Source organism: Orbicella faveolata, unplaced genomic scaffold (genome assembly GCF_042242905.1).
Source record: "Orbicella faveolata isolate gen_17 unplaced genomic scaffold, um_ofav_v1 contig_3, whole genome shotgun sequence".
Taxonomy (NCBI): Eukaryota; Metazoa; Cnidaria; class Anthozoa; order Scleractinia; family Merulinidae; genus Orbicella; species Orbicella faveolata.
This window is the reverse complement of record NW_028301558.1, coordinates 15,959,098-15,977,758: the sequence shown is the minus strand read 5'-3', so window position 1 is coordinate 15,977,758 and position 18,661 is coordinate 15,959,098. Positions and strand designations below refer to the sequence as shown.

At 37.4% G+C, this 18,661-nt stretch overlaps 1 protein-coding gene and 4 pseudogenes across 1 annotated transcript; all 5 read left to right on the top strand.

Annotated features, from left to right (window-relative positions):
* The first annotated feature begins 1,669 nt into the window (after positions 1–1,669).
* Positions 1,670–2,717, top strand: LOC149106644 (melanocyte-stimulating hormone receptor-like; annotated as a pseudogene).
* Positions 2,718–4,642: 1,925 nt separating this feature from the next.
* Positions 4,643–7,861, top strand: LOC149106643 (uncharacterized; annotated as a pseudogene).
* Positions 7,862–9,072: 1,211 nt separating this feature from the next.
* LOC149106642 (melanocyte-stimulating hormone receptor-like) lies at positions 9,073–10,158 on the top strand (annotated as a pseudogene).
* Positions 10,159–13,060: 2,902 nt separating this feature from the next.
* On the top strand, positions 13,061–15,146 carry LOC149106641 (histamine H2 receptor-like; annotated as a pseudogene).
* Positions 15,147–16,084: 938 nt separating this feature from the next.
* On the top strand, positions 16,085–17,734 carry LOC110040906 (melanocyte-stimulating hormone receptor-like). The gene has a single exon (XM_020746169.2). The coding sequence runs from the start codon at positions 16,170–16,172 to the stop codon at positions 17,067–17,069; it is 900 nt and encodes a 299-aa protein (XP_020601828.2). The 5' UTR covers positions 16,085–16,169; the 3' UTR covers positions 17,070–17,734.
* Positions 17,735–18,661: the final 927 nt, after the last annotated feature.

The window sequence follows — 18,661 nt, the reverse complement described above, 5'->3', positions numbered from 1 at the left end:
GTACATTTACATGCAGGTTTAACATGACCACATACTGTGTGCCATCGATATCACATAAATACTATCGATGGATTAGAAAAAACAGAATACAAATTGTTTTGGAAACGTAACCAGATATAAAAGCTGTAAAGACTCACGTTAGCTACATAAATTTATTTACAATGGGCTAAGAGCAGGCGAAGTTATCGTTGGTTTTTTATTTTCCCTTTGGCCGGGTGCACTTTAATATGGGCGTGTTTGTCATTTTCTCAATCATATGGTAAATAAATAATCGCATGAACGCTAGAGCAATTAAGGATTTACACTATACCCGTGATATTTGAAAAAAATTCAAATTGCACTTGCCTATAGCTTGAGGCTAGTGCAATTTTGCCCGAAATTGGAGACATGTCAAATATCATTTGAAGTGTAAATAATCAGTTACACTTACGAGGATTCGACCACTTATTTTAAAACAATAAGACAACCATGTTGAGGTTGAGATACATTTATCTTATGTTTCAATATCTTCTAGGGCTGCCCCAGGGTTTTTTAATCACTCTTTGTCTCCATTGAACATCGTTAAACAAGACAAAATTGTGTTTGTAATCGCGTTTTGACCTTAACAAAATTGTTCTGATTCCTTTCATGAATTATATTCCAGAAAGAGCGTAGTCGGACAAGAACTAATATCTCATTTCTATAGATATAAGTTATGGATATAACTTATCGTTACTTGAGTTTCACGAAGGAATAGGGACTGAGAAAATTAAGACTCCTCCGGCCTTATCGCTACGCTCCCGGACTCGCTCTTAACCCCTCGCGCGTGGGACTCAAAAGCTAAGTTACCCTACACGCAGGCTGTTTTTGCCTGTTTTCAATAAAATCCTTTTATTTTTTCTATTGTCTTCTTTACACCATCATTTGTCATTTGCCTCTAGGTCTCCCATTTAAGCTTCCGTGTTTAGGCTCTGCTCCCCCAAATCGTACAATAGAGAAAACACACGATGTGCAGCTTTGTAGAGAAAGCATAGAGTTGTTCTTTAAACATGTTTTGATTTCTTTTGTTATGGTTCTGTCCAATATAATTTTCAGTTAGATAAAATTAAACTATACAGCTCCAGTTCTGAGACTCTTTGTTAGCGCGAGTGGGCATTTGAAACGTTTTCGCGGTATTTATTTAAAAACATGTAATAGGATTTTATGCGCAAACATGATCAAGACCGTGCGACGCAATCATGTAAATTATTATTACTGTCCGTTTTTCCGAAGAGATATTCGAAAAAGCAAACTTTATTTACGCACTCGCTGTCAAGCTTTTGATGTTTTCAACATATCATTATTATTTTTTGCGAATTTCACAATTGTATGAAAGCAAAAATGAACTACAGATTGAAAGCGTTTGTTCTTGGTACCATTTAATTTAATTTGCTTGCAACCAAAACAACTTCAGTTATAATTGATCCAAGATTTGAAACATGGAGATATCTGTGATTTTATTGGTCAATCACCCTTGAAGACAGGTGCTATTCATAATATTGTATGCCCAACTGACTTGCTTGAAAACTCTTGAGTTCAATTTTGCTACATGTAAACAACTTTGAAATAATACTTAAAAAACAAAGGCACCTCGTGTGTTGTGGGCCGAGAAACCAATCAACAAAATTAAGGTGATAAGAAAAGCTCAATAGCGCAAAGATGTAAATTACTGACTCTACTTGTATCAACTGCACTACGCGCGCAACACACAGGTTTAAAGTACAGCTACAGTCTATAACCGGACAGTTATGGTCATGTCAGAAATTAACAGAACCAACTTAAGTCTTCCCAACTGCTTCTATCTGGACCTACGCTTGGAACAAACCAACGATACCTTTATCGCAACTGTTGTAACATGTATTCTCAATGCTGTGTTTTCTTTGATAACGGCTATTGGAAATTTAGTTATATTGCAAGTCATCTGGAGAAAACAAGAACTTCATACGCCATCTTTCATCCTTTTATTTTGCCTTGCAGCCTCGGATCTCCTCGTTGGATTAGTTTGTCAGCCATTTTACGTGGCTCATAAGATAACTGAACTTACAGATAACTTTGGTGCCTATTGTATCTTAAGAATGATTCAGAGCATATCTGGTTGGACAACAACTGGCGCATCTCTTTCAATTTTAAGTGCAGTCTCTATTGATCGACTTCTCGTTTTAACCCTTCATTTACGATACAACACCATTGTAAGCGTTAAAAGAATATTGCAAACTGTTTTTGTTGTATGGATGTTATGTGTGACAATCGTCATGCTAAGATTTTAGATTCGCCAGTGGCTTATTTTTCCGGTGGCGATCGTCGCTACAAGTTTTGTTGTCACACTCATGAGCACCTTAAAAATATTTCAAATCGTTCGCAGACATCAGCGCCAGATATCTCAGCAGCATCAGAGCGTTCAAAGTAACACTGTAGACGTGCTCAAATGTAGAAAATCAGTTGTGACTGTTCTTTACGTTTATGGTTTGTTCGTCATATTCTATCTACCGTTGTGTGCTACAATGGTCGTAGAAACATTAACTGGATACACGTTAAGAGTTAAAGTGGCTTATGACTACGCAGCAACTGCCGTTTTTATTAACTCCTTCTTAAATCCCCTTGTATATTGCATGCGAATAGGAGAAATACGCCGAGCTGTGAAGAATTTACTTAAGAGAAACTGAAACTGACTCAAGAGAAATTCTTAGAGTCTCTTTGACAATTGGTTGTTGTTTTGCTTTTGAAATGATGGTGATAGAGCGACAAGTAAGTGAAACAAGATCGGTATAATTGCAAATAATTATGTGTCCCCAGATATTGACATCAGGGCGGCACAGCACTTACATTCTTGAGGTATGGTAATATATTTTGTTTAATTTCAAGCGAGATCTATATCGGCTTTATTACCTCGTCTTGTAGGTTTGCAAATACGGTTTTAGTGATGCGTATTTAGCAAAATTATATGAAAAATTACGCCCAGTCCATAGTCAAGCTGCCATTTCACCTTTAGAAGGTTCCTCAATCCCGAGCAGTTCTATGAGATCTGTTGTAAACATTTACTACTGAGTTTAGTCGTTCACGAGCGCTCGGACTGGAAAGGGGACTACGTCAATGCACGACACATCTAGAATTATTACACGTAAATGTCTTTCGATCGATATTTTTCGAAGATCGTCGTTTATAACCTGTCTACATCTTCCTTGCTTGCTTTTTAGTTTTACTCATAATAACGGAGCCCCTGCGCGCCGAAGGTGCACCAGCTGAGCCCCACACCTTAGAAAATTTGGTAACCCAACGCTCTTAAAAAATGTGGTTGTCACGTGACTGTCCGTACATACGTCCGTTCGTACGTCAATAAGTCCGTACGTCCACACGCCAAGCCCAATACCTTGAAAATTAAGAGAGTAACTCCGTTACCATAGGTACGTCTTTGATATTGGACATTTATGTTATAGTTAATTGACAGCTATCAAAACAAGGCATCCACTGACCAGTATCACGTGACTATATCGCGGGCTCAGGTTATGTATGCTGCAAAGACTGGAAGCATGCCCTTTTGGAGCAATGTATTGTCGTGTGACGATATCACCGAGGCGACCCATTTATTAAATGACACCCTTGTAGGGATATCCAATGAATGCCTCCCCCTGATCAAGGTTAAGGTGTCTTCATGGGACCCCCCTTGTATGTCGCCAATAGTTAAACACCTGTGTACCATCAGGAATAAGAATGCTGACCTACAAGCAAGGATCTATGAGCTTATCCTCAACAACCAAGTGCGGGCTGTACGCAATGTAAACAGCAAACATGGAACTGGGACGAAGGGTTGGTGGAATACTGTAAACAAAATTGTTACAAGAGGGTCTAAGGCACAAAACAACAGCTCTGTTATTAACCCTGAGGATATAAGCCTGTTGTCGTAAAAAAGTTAACACTGACACACAGTCTTCAGCCTCGGAGCTATCACCTATTCCGGAACGAACATACATCTTTACTCTTGAAGTGCATACTGTTGGGTTTAGGACACGGTCGAAACGCACAGCTGCAGGTCCGGATGGAATTCCCCTACTGGCTGTGGAGAGATTTTGCACACCATCTTGCTCCAATAATTAAAAAGCTTTTTCATTCTTCCCTCAGACAGCATTAAATTGCTCTTCCATGGAATTAAGCTTGCCAACATATCTACAATACCCAAAGAATCTCCACTAGTCATAGTGTGCTCAGCTTCGACTGATATCCCTCACGAACACCACCATGAGAATGTTTTTAGAGGTTTTTGAATCGAAGGAGCTTAAGTCTGCGATTGGTTTGGATCAGTTCGCCTACAAGGAATATTGCAATATCACAATGACGTTTATTAAGTGTCAACATAATTGGCTCAGATGGTTCGAAGAGGATTTAGACCTTTGTTCGAGATTTGTCATTTGACCTCACTAAAGCATTTGACACCGTCTCCCACAAAATATCTATAGTCTGCGATAAGCTGAGGTCTACTAATCTTAATCCATATATCATCAACTGGATTATCAGCTTCCTTGACAACCGCAAACAGAGGGTCATTCTTGATGGAAAGATTACTGGTTATGTTGACATTAAAAGAGGGGTGCCACAGGGCACAGTCCTTGAGCCATTTTTATTCACTCTGATGGTGAACGATGTAAAACTTGTCGATTTAAAGAACGGGATCGTGAAATATGCCGATGACATCCCTATTACTGTGGCTGGTAGAAGAAACTCTGACACAGCGCTTGCGGAAGTTAAGAACCTTGACAGCTGGGCAGCCAACAACAGGATGTCTTTGAATATGTCAAAGACGTGAGAAATGCTATTGCATATTAGTATAATACCAGAACTGAACAAATAGTTTCCAGCAATCTGATTGGTTGAGCGATTGCTTATATGACGTTATATTCAGCGATCCACGCGGTGAATATAACATTTTTGAGGCCTGGTTACTAAGCTCGCCTCCTTTGATTAGGATTTTAATTTTTAATTAGGATTAATTAAGAGCACTAATTTTTAATTAGGATTTTAATTTTAAAGTATTGTAAAGCGCCATGGACAATTAGTGGAAAATGGCGCTATATAAATATATATTTATTTATTTATTTATTTATTTATTTGACATCTCGGCAAGTAAACGTGGCAGACAGTTGCTGAATGAATTTTTCATTTATTCGGAAGATATCACTCCAAGTCCAGGATATTTAAAAGGACAGAGAATTTTCAAAATGACTGCCGTTGCCCTTGGGCCAAAAATCCTTTCAGTAACGCGTATTCGTTTCTGTGAATATTCACCAATGTTAACTTCGCTTTCGGCGATTACGTAGGGGCCAAACCCGCCCCCAAATGTTGGATATTTCACATTATTTCGCATTACTTAAAAAGTATTGACTCTTTCTACGCCAAACTTGGCAGATGAGCAGGAGACCTATTGCCAATTATATTTACGTGAAAAATGTCAGTAAATGTCAAAGTTGTGACGTCACAGTGATGACGTCATGTGTTTTTTTGCCACTTTTGAAGTTTTTAATATGCATATTTTTTTAGAATGTGTTCGAAAGAGCACATCAAGGGGAGCTGAAACCTGAAAAAATTTTGTCCATATCACAAAAATTAAATGAAATATGGCATTTTGAAATATGAAAAATAACTCTGCAAAATATGGGGTCCCCCCTTGAAAAAAATCCCCAAATTGGAGCCGTAATTTTGTTCCAGCAAATGCAGCTATGTTACACATGTGATGTGCCAGATGACTTAAGCAAAAATAAAGAAGAAAATCGGAATAAAAAATTATCCCTCTAGTGTTATTTCGTTAAAATTAGTTTTTTTTACGTCATAACCTGTGACGTCACCCGTTTTTTAACTGTTAATACCATCCTAACAAAGCCGAAAATCAAATTTCTAAAACCATACGATTTTTGACAACATCAAGCTTTCTATTTTTCTAGATTATTAGCCTTCCTAGAAAAAAACTGAAAAAAATAAACCAAAGAGACTGACTTAAGAAGAACAGTATGGTTAAGCAAATTCCGGGGGGACAGCAAAAAATTTTTTAATTTACCATATGTCAAAAAATAATCATCATAGCAGAAAACGGTTTCCAGCATTTTACTCCTCAAGTCAGGGCCTTTCCAATGACATAATCTTTACATCAGATTTTACAAAAAATTATAGCACGTTTTGGTGACGTCATCAATTATGACGTCATAATCTGACATTTTGTCACAACTTCTAAATTAAAATAAACTGGAGAACAAAGAAAGCTCATCTGCCAAACTTGGTTCAGAAATATAAACCAAGCAAATATAGCCTTCATGAAACATTAAGTACAACTACTTAGTCTGCTCCTCCACCAGCGTCTGGGATTGAGCAGAAAGAGTGGCTGAAACATCGGGGAATTATTTTCCAGGAAGATTGTTGTAACTGGGATCTTCATATTGACAACTTACTGTCCAGAGCCACTAGTCAACTGTATATTCTTAGAGTATGCAAGTATGATGGATACACTAAAGATCAGCTCAATAAACTCTTCGAATCTTTGAAAATGTCACTGTTTCTGTATGGATTAGAAGTGTAGGGCCCCGTCTTTCAAGGCAAACATTTAGATCGGATTGACACCTTCATTAGGCGAGTCTATCGATTTAGTTACATACATACATACATACTTTATTGTTACCTCCCCAATGGGGCTTTTCAGGAACAATTACTTAAATTACTAAGTTACTAATAATTACACAATCAAAATTAATCAAATTTAAAAAACATTTACAACATTATCTAAACTTTGTAGTCGCGAAAAATACTAAAAATAAATGAAGTTTAGGGAGTATTTACAAAATTGTCTAAAAGCTTATTCTTTAAGATACGTTTAAAAACTTGAACTGAACAGCTTGATTTTAAAAAGGGGTCTAAATTGTTCCGAAGTCCAATAGTTCTGTAATAAAATGTTCTTTGTCCTGAGGCTGTTTTAAAAAAAGGTATATCAAGCTTTTGGCCACTCCTAGTTGTACGCTTGGTAACTTGCTCGCGAGTAATGAATTGTGACGTCAGATATTTGGAGGCGTGTCCGGAAATGCATTTAAAAGCCATGGTAGCTTGGCGGTAGTATAGTTGGTCCTTAACGGGTAACCAAGACAAACTTTTTAAGTGGGGAGTTACATGATCGTACTTTCTCGCGCCACTAACGATTCGACATGCGTAGTTCTGCACAGTCTGTAATTTCCTTATATTTTTCTCTGTGGTATTTGCCCAGACGTTCGAGCAGTAGTACAACTTACTGAAAACCAAGGCATTTATCACGGTTAACAACGACGTTCTGTCAAGACAGTGTTTGACACGGCTAATTTGCGCAAGGCGTGCGATACATTCTGATACTGTGGTCTTAATATGATCATCAAATGTCAAGTTCGAATCCAAAATCACGCCGAGATCTTTGGGTGATTGTACTGGGGAGATGTCTTTTCCCAACAAAGACAAACGAAAATCATGGGGCTTCGAAGTCATCTGTCGGCTCCCGAAAACAATTAATTTCGTCTTGTCTGGACTTAGTACTAGTCGATTTCTGAAGCACCAGTTGCGCACATCGAGGAGGTCTTCGTTCATCTCCTCAACAATCCGTTGGGTGTCTTAGTTATACAAATAAGAACATTCTGATATCTGATGTAATAAAGAATAGGAACAGTGCTCTGTTAAGAGAATCACCAGTGACACTGATCATATATTGTATGACTTGCTTCCACCTAAACGTAACAGGGCTCTTAGAGATAACGGTCATGACTTCATACTCCCTAGAGCTGTGAAAACAACTGAACGGTTTAAACTGGCTTTTGCAAATAAACGTCTTTTTAAATTTCTTTCCTAATATCTTTTTTAATTAACTTCAAATAATTTTGTAATACATATGACAGAGTTTATTATTGGTTGTAAAGTCACATGCACGTATGCTGTGCCTGATCCTTTCGTAAAGACCTTATTTATTTATAAGTTTGGAGCTCATCGAGATTGCGTTTTTTTTATAGTTTACCGCTAACCATGTACTGGTTTTCCATTGGATGGCAAGCTCAAGTCGGGTTATTACTCTGGGAGAGAAGGAGGGAGTAGGTGTAAAGGCAAAATTTCGGCGCCAAAAAAAACCTGGCGTGTTGTTGACTTCTCTCCCGACATAGTCCTTGCACAATCTTCTCTTGAAAAGTCCCTGATATATTGCGTACCTAATTTCTACAATCTTGAGTACGCTTATTGGGTGTAGTTTGTCAAAATGTAACTAGAAAAATAGCGAAACCACACGCTGAACTGTTACATGAGTTTCTGATCCAATAGAAACAAATCCTCTTCTTCCTTTAGGGTTAATTATTGGAATTACTTAGGAGCTCCGCTTTTAGACCTGACTAAATCTATATCTGTAACACAGCTTAAGTTAACTGTGCTAAACGAGGTCATTCATCATACGAATTTCAGCCATTACAGAGGATTACAATTGAAATGCCTTCTAGCTCCAGTTTTAAGACCAGGCTTTTACAGCTGATGATCATGCATGCATGGCATAACCAGACGGTTTCTAAAATTTCGGTAGGAGACGCTTCACAAGAAGTGCCCCTGCACAGCCCACAATAAGCTTCGATCAGGCGGCTTGTGGCTACGAAAAGAATAATGATCTACTTTTACGCGCTGACAATAAGTCGACGTAGATAATTTATTACACATTTCCTCAGTTGAGTGCTCACATTTTGCCAAATGCACTTCTTGTATTTAACTGACTGGACGTAAATAATTCATTAGACAGATGGATATTTTAAAATTATTTCATTGTCAGACTTTGTGATTGGCTAAAAAGAAATGACTCGAAAATATCATTATCTGATCGAGTGATGTTTTGATGTCAGGATACGCAAGTCTGATATTGATCGATAAATTCACCGAAAGAAACCATAACTGACTACGTAATTATTCAATATAGCAAGTATATATATATGAATTAAATATAACAATCGAATGTAAACTGCAAAAATCTCATCCTGCATCATTTACAGCATACCATGAGGCGTGCTAGCTATTGCTGTGTATGAAACTATCTACAATATGAACAAAACACATCATCTGAACTGCTTCTTTCTGGACGTAAATCTGGAACAAACCAAAAATACATCTATTTCAGACGTTCTAACATGCATTCTCAATTCAGTGTTTTCTCTTATAACATCTACTGGAAATGCACTAATTCTACATGTCATCTGGAAAACGCAAGAACTTCATTCGCCATCTTTCATCTTTTTATTTTGTCTTGCTGCTACGGATCTTCTCGTTGGACTTATTACCCAGCCTTTTTACGTGGCTTACAAGATTGCCGAGCTTACAAATAACTATGGTGCCTATCGCATCTTGAGAATGATTAAGAGCATATCTGGGTGGACAACGAGTGGCGCATCTTTGGCAATCTTAAGTGGAGTCTCTATTGATCGACTTCTTGTTTTAACCCTTCATTTACGGTACAACACCTTTGTAACCGTTCAAAGAGTATTGCAAACTGTTTTTGTTGTATGAATGTTATCTGTGACAATCGTCATGCTAAGATTTTGGATTCGCCAGTGGCGTATTTTTCCCGCGGCAATAGTTGTTACCAGTTTTCTTGTCACAACCATGAGCACCTTGAAAGTATTTCAGATCGTTCGCAGACATCAGCGCCAGATATCTCAGCAGCAGCAGAGTGTTCAAAGTAACACTGTAAACGTGCTCAAATGTAGAAAATCAGCTGTGACTGCACTTTACGTTTATGGTTTGTTCATGATATTCTATGTTCCATTTTGGGCGACGATGGTTATGCAAGCTGTTACTGGATACACGTTAACAGTGAAAACCACCTATAACTACACAGCAACTGCTGTTTTCATTAACTCCTGCTTAAATCCTCTAGTGTACTGTTGGAGAATAACAGAAATAAGACTAGCTGTGAAGAATACGCTGAGCAAAAACTGAAAGAAAGAAACAAAACAAAACAAATTAGCGACTTTTCCGCTTTAGCGTTTCGCTTTGAAATTGAGCAGACATCGGAAAGGTGGGTGTAACTGCAAATATTTAAACATGTGCATCCGACTAATGTCAAGATTTAAAATTGTTTGCTTCAAGGTGTTTAAGCCTTGTTACCTTAACCAGGGTGTTGTTTTGTGGGTTTGTAGGAAGGATTTTAATGCGATGCATGTTGAATTACCAAACGTTCCGAAATGCTGATGGAACTTGTACTGTGGCCTTAATGTAGGCGGTCATTTCACCTCCATCTCTATCTCAGTCAAAATTACGAAGCAAGCAATACAAATAACCACGTCACATTTTCAATATTTCGAAACCTAACCGTCCTTGTTTCTCATGGAAGGTGGGTTGATGGAGGCCCCCTGAGGTTATCGCTGTAATTAGTCTTCAAGTCAAAATGCTGGTACTATGGTGGTCAAACAACGTGGGTAAGCAGCTGAGAAATCAAAGTGGCTACCGTTGTTCATAAATGCAGCAAAACCGTGAGGACTCCCTCAGCAACCTCAAGCTCGTTCGCAGTGACTTTTTACAGGTTTCTCTGGTTAGCAATAAACCCTTTTCATCAAATGTGCTCTAGTTGGCACTAAATCAGCCTGAATAATTTATTTACACAGATGTTCTTTAGTAGTAGGAAAAATACACAGCAAACTCTAATGACTTTTTACCAAATGCGCGTCTCGTTTATCACTAAATTGACGTAAATAGTTCATTAGAGAGCGATGTTCACCATTTGCTATTTGTGTTTCCTCAGACATAATATTAACATATACAGTTTTGTAAGAAATTTTGAACAGTGATATATTTACTTGATCCGGCTCAGAAATTTGATTATTTAGCGCCGCAACGGTGCGTACAACTGCGCATACCGATCTGATCTGATTCTGATAAAAATCATAAAACCGAAATAAAATGCACCTTCCCTTGTTAAATTAAAAAAATGTATATATTTTAGCGCTGTAATCAGAGAACGAGAAAACGTTTTATTGTCGTTAGCATGAAAAGAACAATTAACTGAACATAATTTTCAAAGCGGGTTTAGCGTAGTGTCGGATCTTGGGGAGCCGTTGGATTTTTATTCCGGTGGTGTTATTTCTGCTGAAGTTTCTTGCTATTTTGTTCTCATTACAACCCCACAGACAACTTTAAACTTGAAAATTATTTCAGAACGTTCGCAGACACCAGCGCCAGATAAGGTAGCACTGAACAGCGGAGTTTTCAGGGCAACGTGGTAACCGAGTTCAAATGTAGCAAATCCGTCATTACTATACGCGTTTGCGATATCCTGTCTTCCATCGACGATGTTCGTGGAGACATTAGGTGGGTTCACAGTTGAAATCGCCTATGTTTGCATTACTGCTAATGTTTGTGTTAACCTGTTCTTGCATCCGCCTGATGGTCTTGCTGGAGAATTATCATTATGCTTGCGTCTGAATTATAAAATGAATCAAAATAATATGAAATCGAACAAATAAGATATTGGACATTTTCTTGCCAGGAAATTATTGACAGGAGATAAACGAAATACAAAGGCTTTACGAGCGTAATAACGACGAAGAAATTTACGACCACATATTCTCAACTCATAGATAATTCATCAAGTCTAAACAAGGGAAATCATACACCTTATTCCAAAATGGCCGCAATTTCAGTATTCTTTTGTTTACTTGCAAATTAGTCCTTGTTGCCTCGTTCTTAAACTCGAAATTCAAAAGAATATTTTCCCTTAAACGAAGCAACAAGGGCTAATTTGCAAGTAAACAAAAGAATACTAAAATTGCGGCCATTTTGGAATAAGGTGTATGACTGTGACGGTGTTTGAATATCTTGTCTTAATCAGGGTAGAATTTTCCATTTTCTTGTTAGTTTTAGCTTCGATTAAGAAAATCTTTCAAACACTCAAGACAGCATTTAGCACATTTCCAAACACCTTGAAGTTCATCAAACATACCCCGCTACGCGTCGTATCTTCAACACTCTTCACGGTGTTTGGAACTGTGAACACAGTGTTTCGTGTTTGATATATTATTGACTTCAAAGAGAGCTAACAAAAACACGGGTTAATGTCCTATGCAAATTGGTATCGGAGTGCTATAAATTTTGTAAAAATATTGTATTTATAATTAATACAAAACACATCTTCTGAAGTTCTCCCACAAAAAATTAAACAACAAAAAAACATACAAATACAGGTAATTGTATGACAGATGATTTGTTGTCGCCTAATTAACAGCCCAAATTTTAAAGATATTCGATAAGGGAAGAGGAAAAACGGTCTGGAACCAGGGAAATATGAATAAGACCATCTGACTTTATATTTACGCTGCTCTTTCTCCTGTACAGGGAGTTTATGATGCAGCCGATATATTGTTTATCGTTTAGTCCTTTTGATTTGCCTCGCTACCAATTAAGCGTCATGACACCAAGTCGTTCTAAATAATTTAAGAGGTGAATGTTCACAAGCCTCAGGAATTAAAACAAGGTATTCCCAATATTCAAGCTACAGTGGTATGTCACACTTTGCGACTTTTACTAAAATTTATCAGGAAATATATGGGGTTTCAGTGGCTTAATCTTTAGCAAGCTTTTCCATGTAGATATTATTAATTTTGAAAGCATGGAAAACGTCATGCAAATTAAAATTAAAATTTTAATATTAACGGTGTCGCAAAAGGCACTCTTAATAATTCTATGATGGTTTTTTGTTTCGGCTTTTCAGGTCGCATCACGACAATACTAGTGATTGCCAAGTGCACGTGATATTAGCATGTGCAGAACCTATTGACAAAAAGCTATTACCGTAATCACGCAATAGAATATTAGATCCAGCCGAAAAAAGAAAAGGTTGGCTTTATGTTCAGATTGACTGTAATTTTAAAAGTGACTGTCAAATTTCTAGAGAACAAGTGAGATCGAAACTTTCTCCGTTTCAACTGTTCCGACTAGGTAGGCGACTCACTCAGCGTTAGAACTGTGATTGGCTTAAATGTAAGAATGTAAGACTGTAAGAATTCATTTGTTTCAAGTTTATCGTCTCCTACTCAACATTTAAATTTTTATAAACATTCAGAAAACAAACCTGGCGCCGTTAATTGGCACTCCCACTGTTACAAGTAAATACAGCAGCTATTTGTACATAATTATTAGACTTGTATGCAATATGTGTCAAATGGGTATAAGTCTTCATTCAAGATGAACAAAACCTATCTTAGTCATCCTGCCTGCTTGTTTTTGGATGTCAACTTGGAACGAACGAAAGACACTTTTATCGCAAGGGTTCTAACTGTTTTTCTCGATGCGGTGTTTTCTTTGATAACAGCTTCTGGGAATTTTATTATTTTACAAGTCATTTGGAAGGCACAAGAACTTCATTCACCATCTTTCATCCTTTTGTTTTGCCTCGCCGTTTCAGATTTCCTAGTTGGACTCATTTGCCAGCCATTTTTCGTGGCTTATCAGATTGCCGAACTTTTAGAAAGTTTCAGTGCATACTGTACTTTGCGAATGACTCAGAACATATCAAGCTGGACAACGTCTGGCGTGTCATTGTTAATTTTAAGCGCAGTCTCTATTGATCGACTTCTCGCTTTAACCCTGCATCTACGATACAACACGGTTATTACTGTTCCTCGCGTGATTCAGACTGCTGTTTGCCTTTGGATCTTCGCCATAGCTGTTGCTACATTGAAGTTTTGGATGAACAAGTGGATTATCGTTCCAGCGTTGATATTGGTTCGGGCATTTCTTATTACAACTTTGAGCACCTTGAAAATATTTCAGATCGTTCGCAGACATCAGCGTCTGATAAGCCAGCAACAGCATAGTGTTCAAAGCAGCACGATAAACATGCTCAAATGTAGAAAATCAGCAGTGACTGTACTTTATGTTTACGGTTTGTTTGTGATATTCTATCTCCCATTTTGTACAACGATGTTTGTCGAAACATTTACTGGATACACAGTAACAGTGAAAATCGTTTATGACTACGCGACAACTGTCGTTTATATCAACTCCTTCTTAAATCCAGTTGTGTACTGCTGGAGAATTGGGGACTGAGGTACGACGAGCTATAACGAATAGACTGAGAAATTGAAAATGATTTTGGGACAGCAGTTTTAGCTATGTATTGGTAATCGAATGCATGCGAGTGCAGTACGAGTGATATTAATATGAGAATTTCCCAGATACTATTCATTATAATTATTGTTATGGCTTTGATATTACGAAAGTGCACGTATTAATTTGTAGTGCAGTGCAAATTAAAAATGAACGGCAAATTGGCCGCCTCTCAGCCAATCACAATCAAGTAATTTTCTTAGTCGTATATTAATAGATATATAAAATAATTTTTTTTTTTAGCTCGAGCAAGGAATATGATAAAAACCTGTACTGTGAAACCTTTTGGGTCCTGTTGTAAATGAACTATTCTGATAGAAAGGTTGCTGCGTTACTCTTTGCTTTCAACAAATTAAAGCATCTCTCTGCCCGTGCTTTTAGCTCGATTATTTTATCAAGAAACGGTGAGAGCAATCGCTACGTATGTTGATCACCGACAGTTATGTAACAATAGATAGTTGTGGTCGAGGGAGAAACAAAATAGGGCTGAATATTGGTATATAACCCAGATTTCTGATAAAAATCTAGATCTCGTTGAACTGCAATAAAGTAAGTAAGTAAGTAAGTAAGTAAAGACTTTATTTAAAGAGGGTAGCAGAAAAACAAATCATGTAGTCATCTTCAAGATATCAGCGAGAATGAGAGAATGCCACGTTTCCACACTAGTGTCTATTAGTTCTATAGTAGAACCTGCTCTCTCAAACTTTTAAGTCATTATTCATAAAGCATCTGAATGCAAATGATGATTTATGTAAATTCCTTCCCTGGTCACTTGAGCTAACGTTTTGCGGCTGTGTGTTGTTTTGTGTAGCATTCATTGGAAGGACCAAGTTAATCTGGATCCCGAGGCATTTTTTCCAAAAAAAAGGACGAAATTTACATCTAACCATCTTAAACATATTTCTGTCTGGTTTACTAGTTTTTCCGTTTTAAGGCAACTTTTGTTGCCATTTTTTAATTGTTGAAAATCTATGTTTTGTGTATATATTTTTCAGGTTATATAATTTCATTTTATTTAATATCCAGTGCAAGTTGTAATCACTGTAGGGATCTTAAATAAGTTCTACGATTTTGCATCCCTTGAAAACAACGAGGAGTTCAGTCTGTGTTTCCAGTCATACTAAATGATTTTTGTAACTCTCTTACAGAGCCGTTTCATAAATGGCTGTCAATTTTAAATTATTTTGTATGTATTTAAATTTGCCTCACTAAACCCATTTGGGAGTAAACATTCTTTTGAATTATCAACTCAAAAACGAGGTTAGTCAGGCTAATTTTAGTACTTACAAAAGGATTTATAATTGGCAGCCATTTTTGAAAAGGGTCAACAGAGTGACTAGTCACCGATCACTATATGGATAAATATGCTGATTGTATTGCCACATCTTTTGTATTACCCAGCTTTCTTTGCTTTTTGGAGACGAAGACCACAACACGACATTTTTGACAGTGGTATTATTTTGTTTGAACGTGTTATTTGGTTTCGTGAGTGGCTTTTAATTAAAAGGGAAACACCTTTTTTCCCTCCTTGAACTTCGCAGTAAATTATTTTGCTAGGATCTGAAATTACGTTGGGATATGTGAATACTGTATAAAATCAAGCTTTCATAATTTTGCATTTTAGCCGAAAAAGAACTTCATTTCGAAATAATTAACTCTATGCTCAAATATAAAGGTCTAATAAGAGCCGGTTTTGGTGTAGTATGTGCAACATATTACTAACCAGGCGCAGTTGACTCTAGTACTGCAAATGACTCATTTCAAAGTTGAAAAAATAATGGGATGTGATTGGTCTTTTCACTTCGGGTGATGTTTTTAATACTTCCATAGACTTCTTTGAGAGCACTTGAGTTTTCATATGCAAACAACTTTGAAGCACCAAAGACTGCTCCCACCGTCTTGGTAATCAATCACCAAACTCAATTATTTTTAGTGTTGAACGTCGCAGGTGTATATTACATATACCGTAAGGCATATTTCAACTGCTATACAACTTTAAAAATCATAGCGCACAATATTTCTTATCTTCCAACATGAACAGCACCAATGTAAGTCATCTAAACTGCTTCTTTTTGAACGTAAACTTGGACCAGACAAAAGACACCTTCATCGCAATCATTCTGACATGTACTCTCAATGTAGTGTTTTCTCTATTCACCTCTACTGGGAACATGGTTATTTTACATGTCATCTGGAAGAAACATGAACTTCATTCACCGTCTGTCACCCTTCTGTTTTGCCTTTCTGCTTCGGATCTTCTCGTGGGACTGATTTGTCAGCCATGTTTCGTGATTTACAATATTGCCGAACTTTCAGATAACTTTAATGTGTACTGCACATTCCGAATCGTTCAGACGATATCTGGCTACATAACGTCTGGTATGTCTTTGGCAACTCTAAGCGGGATCTCTGTCGACCGACTTCTCGCCCTAATCCTGCATCTACGATACAACACGGTTGTTACTGTCGACAGAATAGTGCGAACTGTTTCTGTTCTTTGGATCGCATCTATAACGGTGGTTGCGTTGCGATTCTGGATAAGCAAGTGGATTATTTTTCCTACTGTTTTATTTCTTTCAACCTTTGTTGTAACAACCCTGAGCACTTTGAAGATATTTCAAATCGTTCGCACACATCAGCGCCTGATAAGCCAACAACAGCAGAGTATTCAGATTAACACAGTAACGGCGTTGAAGTGTAGGAAATCTGCTGTGACTGTACTTTTTGTTTATGGTTTGTTCATGTTTTTCTATCTTCCTTTCTTTGTGACAATGCTTGTGGACTCCTTAACTGGATACTCACTAGATGTGAAAATCGCCTATGAATACGCGGGAACTGCCGTTTTTATCAACTCCTTCTTAAATCCACTTGTGTACTGCTGGAGAATTAGTGAGATACGGCGAGCTGTTAAGAATTTGTTAAGAAAAAACTGAAAAGACACTCGACAATTACAATATTATTCTTAAATTCCGATCTTTCTCAATCTTGCCCTTTGTTACACGCAAGGTTCCTAGGAAGCTTGATGTCTGGGCTCCAGTATCGCTTTCTAGACTTTCTAGCTGTGACTGAACAAAATACACCAGCTGCCATGAAAACAAAATTTCCTGTAGAATATTCATCATGCTGGAAAATGCTGATCTGTCTGGGTACTTTATTAATTCGGCCTTTCAATTATTCTGGGAATCATCCCATGCCATCGATAGATAGCTATATTTATAGTCTTTCAATTGAAGTGTCTTCAGCCTGCTTTGTCACACGATCGCGAAGAGATTTTACAATACCCGACTCACGCGAGAACTGTCAGTTATCTTTGGTACTCATAGTTGTTTTAGGGACCTTACAATTGTGAGTATTTGTATTAATATTTTTTTTTATTTGATGATTGACGATTTCAATGCAGTTTTGTTAAAATAAGATGCAGTTAAAGGAAAGTGCAAAATGCAAAATGTAGTAAACTAATTATATGGCTTTTAATTAGATCCCGTGTTTTAGGATAAAAAGAAAACTAGTGTACGAGGGGAAAGGGTAAACCCATAGTAAATAAATGGTTTATGTTACTCTTATTAATACTGAACAAAATAAAACTGGTAAAGTGGCTTTTTACGTAGTTTTCTGGTCGGCTAATTACGTATATAAATATATGAATGTCATTCCAATATTGGCATCCAATAATAGTAAGACAAGTTTCCTTATATTTATTCTGAGTACTGCAAATATATGGTGGCTGCATTGGCTCCCACGGAACGTTACTACAGCAGATCACAAGTGTCCTTTTGACAACCTCGTCACCAGGACTTCTTTCCTTACCACCCGGTCTGGTTCGAGCCACGGTCTGCATTTTTCTCCCGTTCCAGTTGTATTCTTTGCAAAACCCATATGGTCCCTTGTAATTTCAAGGTTATGGAACAGATTAGGAAGGATGTTCAAGCGGGAAAACGGAATGGGGCGATTTAGGCAGTACGAATTATTTTGTGTACACCCCGCTTGAAAAACATAATCTCGGCGATGTTTTAAGAAAAAAAGAAAATAAAAATAGAAATAAAAAAAAGAAAAGAACAACAGGCGATGTAGTGATGCCAACACTTCTGTTGGCATCACTATTATCATATTGCTCTGAAATGTCATTTTCGCAGAGATACCTAACTATTGGCAGATAATGTCGTCATATTTAATTTGCATAGTAATATTTATGAAAAACTTTGCGGTAAGTATCGTGCACATGGTCTATTCCCACGCGCACCGTATTTTTTAACAGAAAATGCGTCACTCGATCAGTTAAAATCCGGAGGCACTAGGTCAAAACTGTTAGTTACGTTTAAATTTAGTGCAAATTAAAACTAGTTCGGGCTGACGAAATAAAATTTCACGTTGCCTAGTGGTTAGAATAGCCCTTCACGGTCAAACTTTGCTTAGCGTATTTACTCGATTAAACGCCGCCCTCGAATAAACGCCGCATTTTGGAGCAGAAGTATTAACAAACGCCGCGCTTGAATAAACGCGTGATGCGGCGTTTATTCGAATATTA

What these genes read in the sequence shown, in the direction of transcription:
- LOC110040906 (XM_020746169.2), top strand. Translation starts at nt 16,170, where the DNA reads ATGAACAGCACCAATGTAAGTCATCTAAACTGCTTCTTTTTGAACGTA.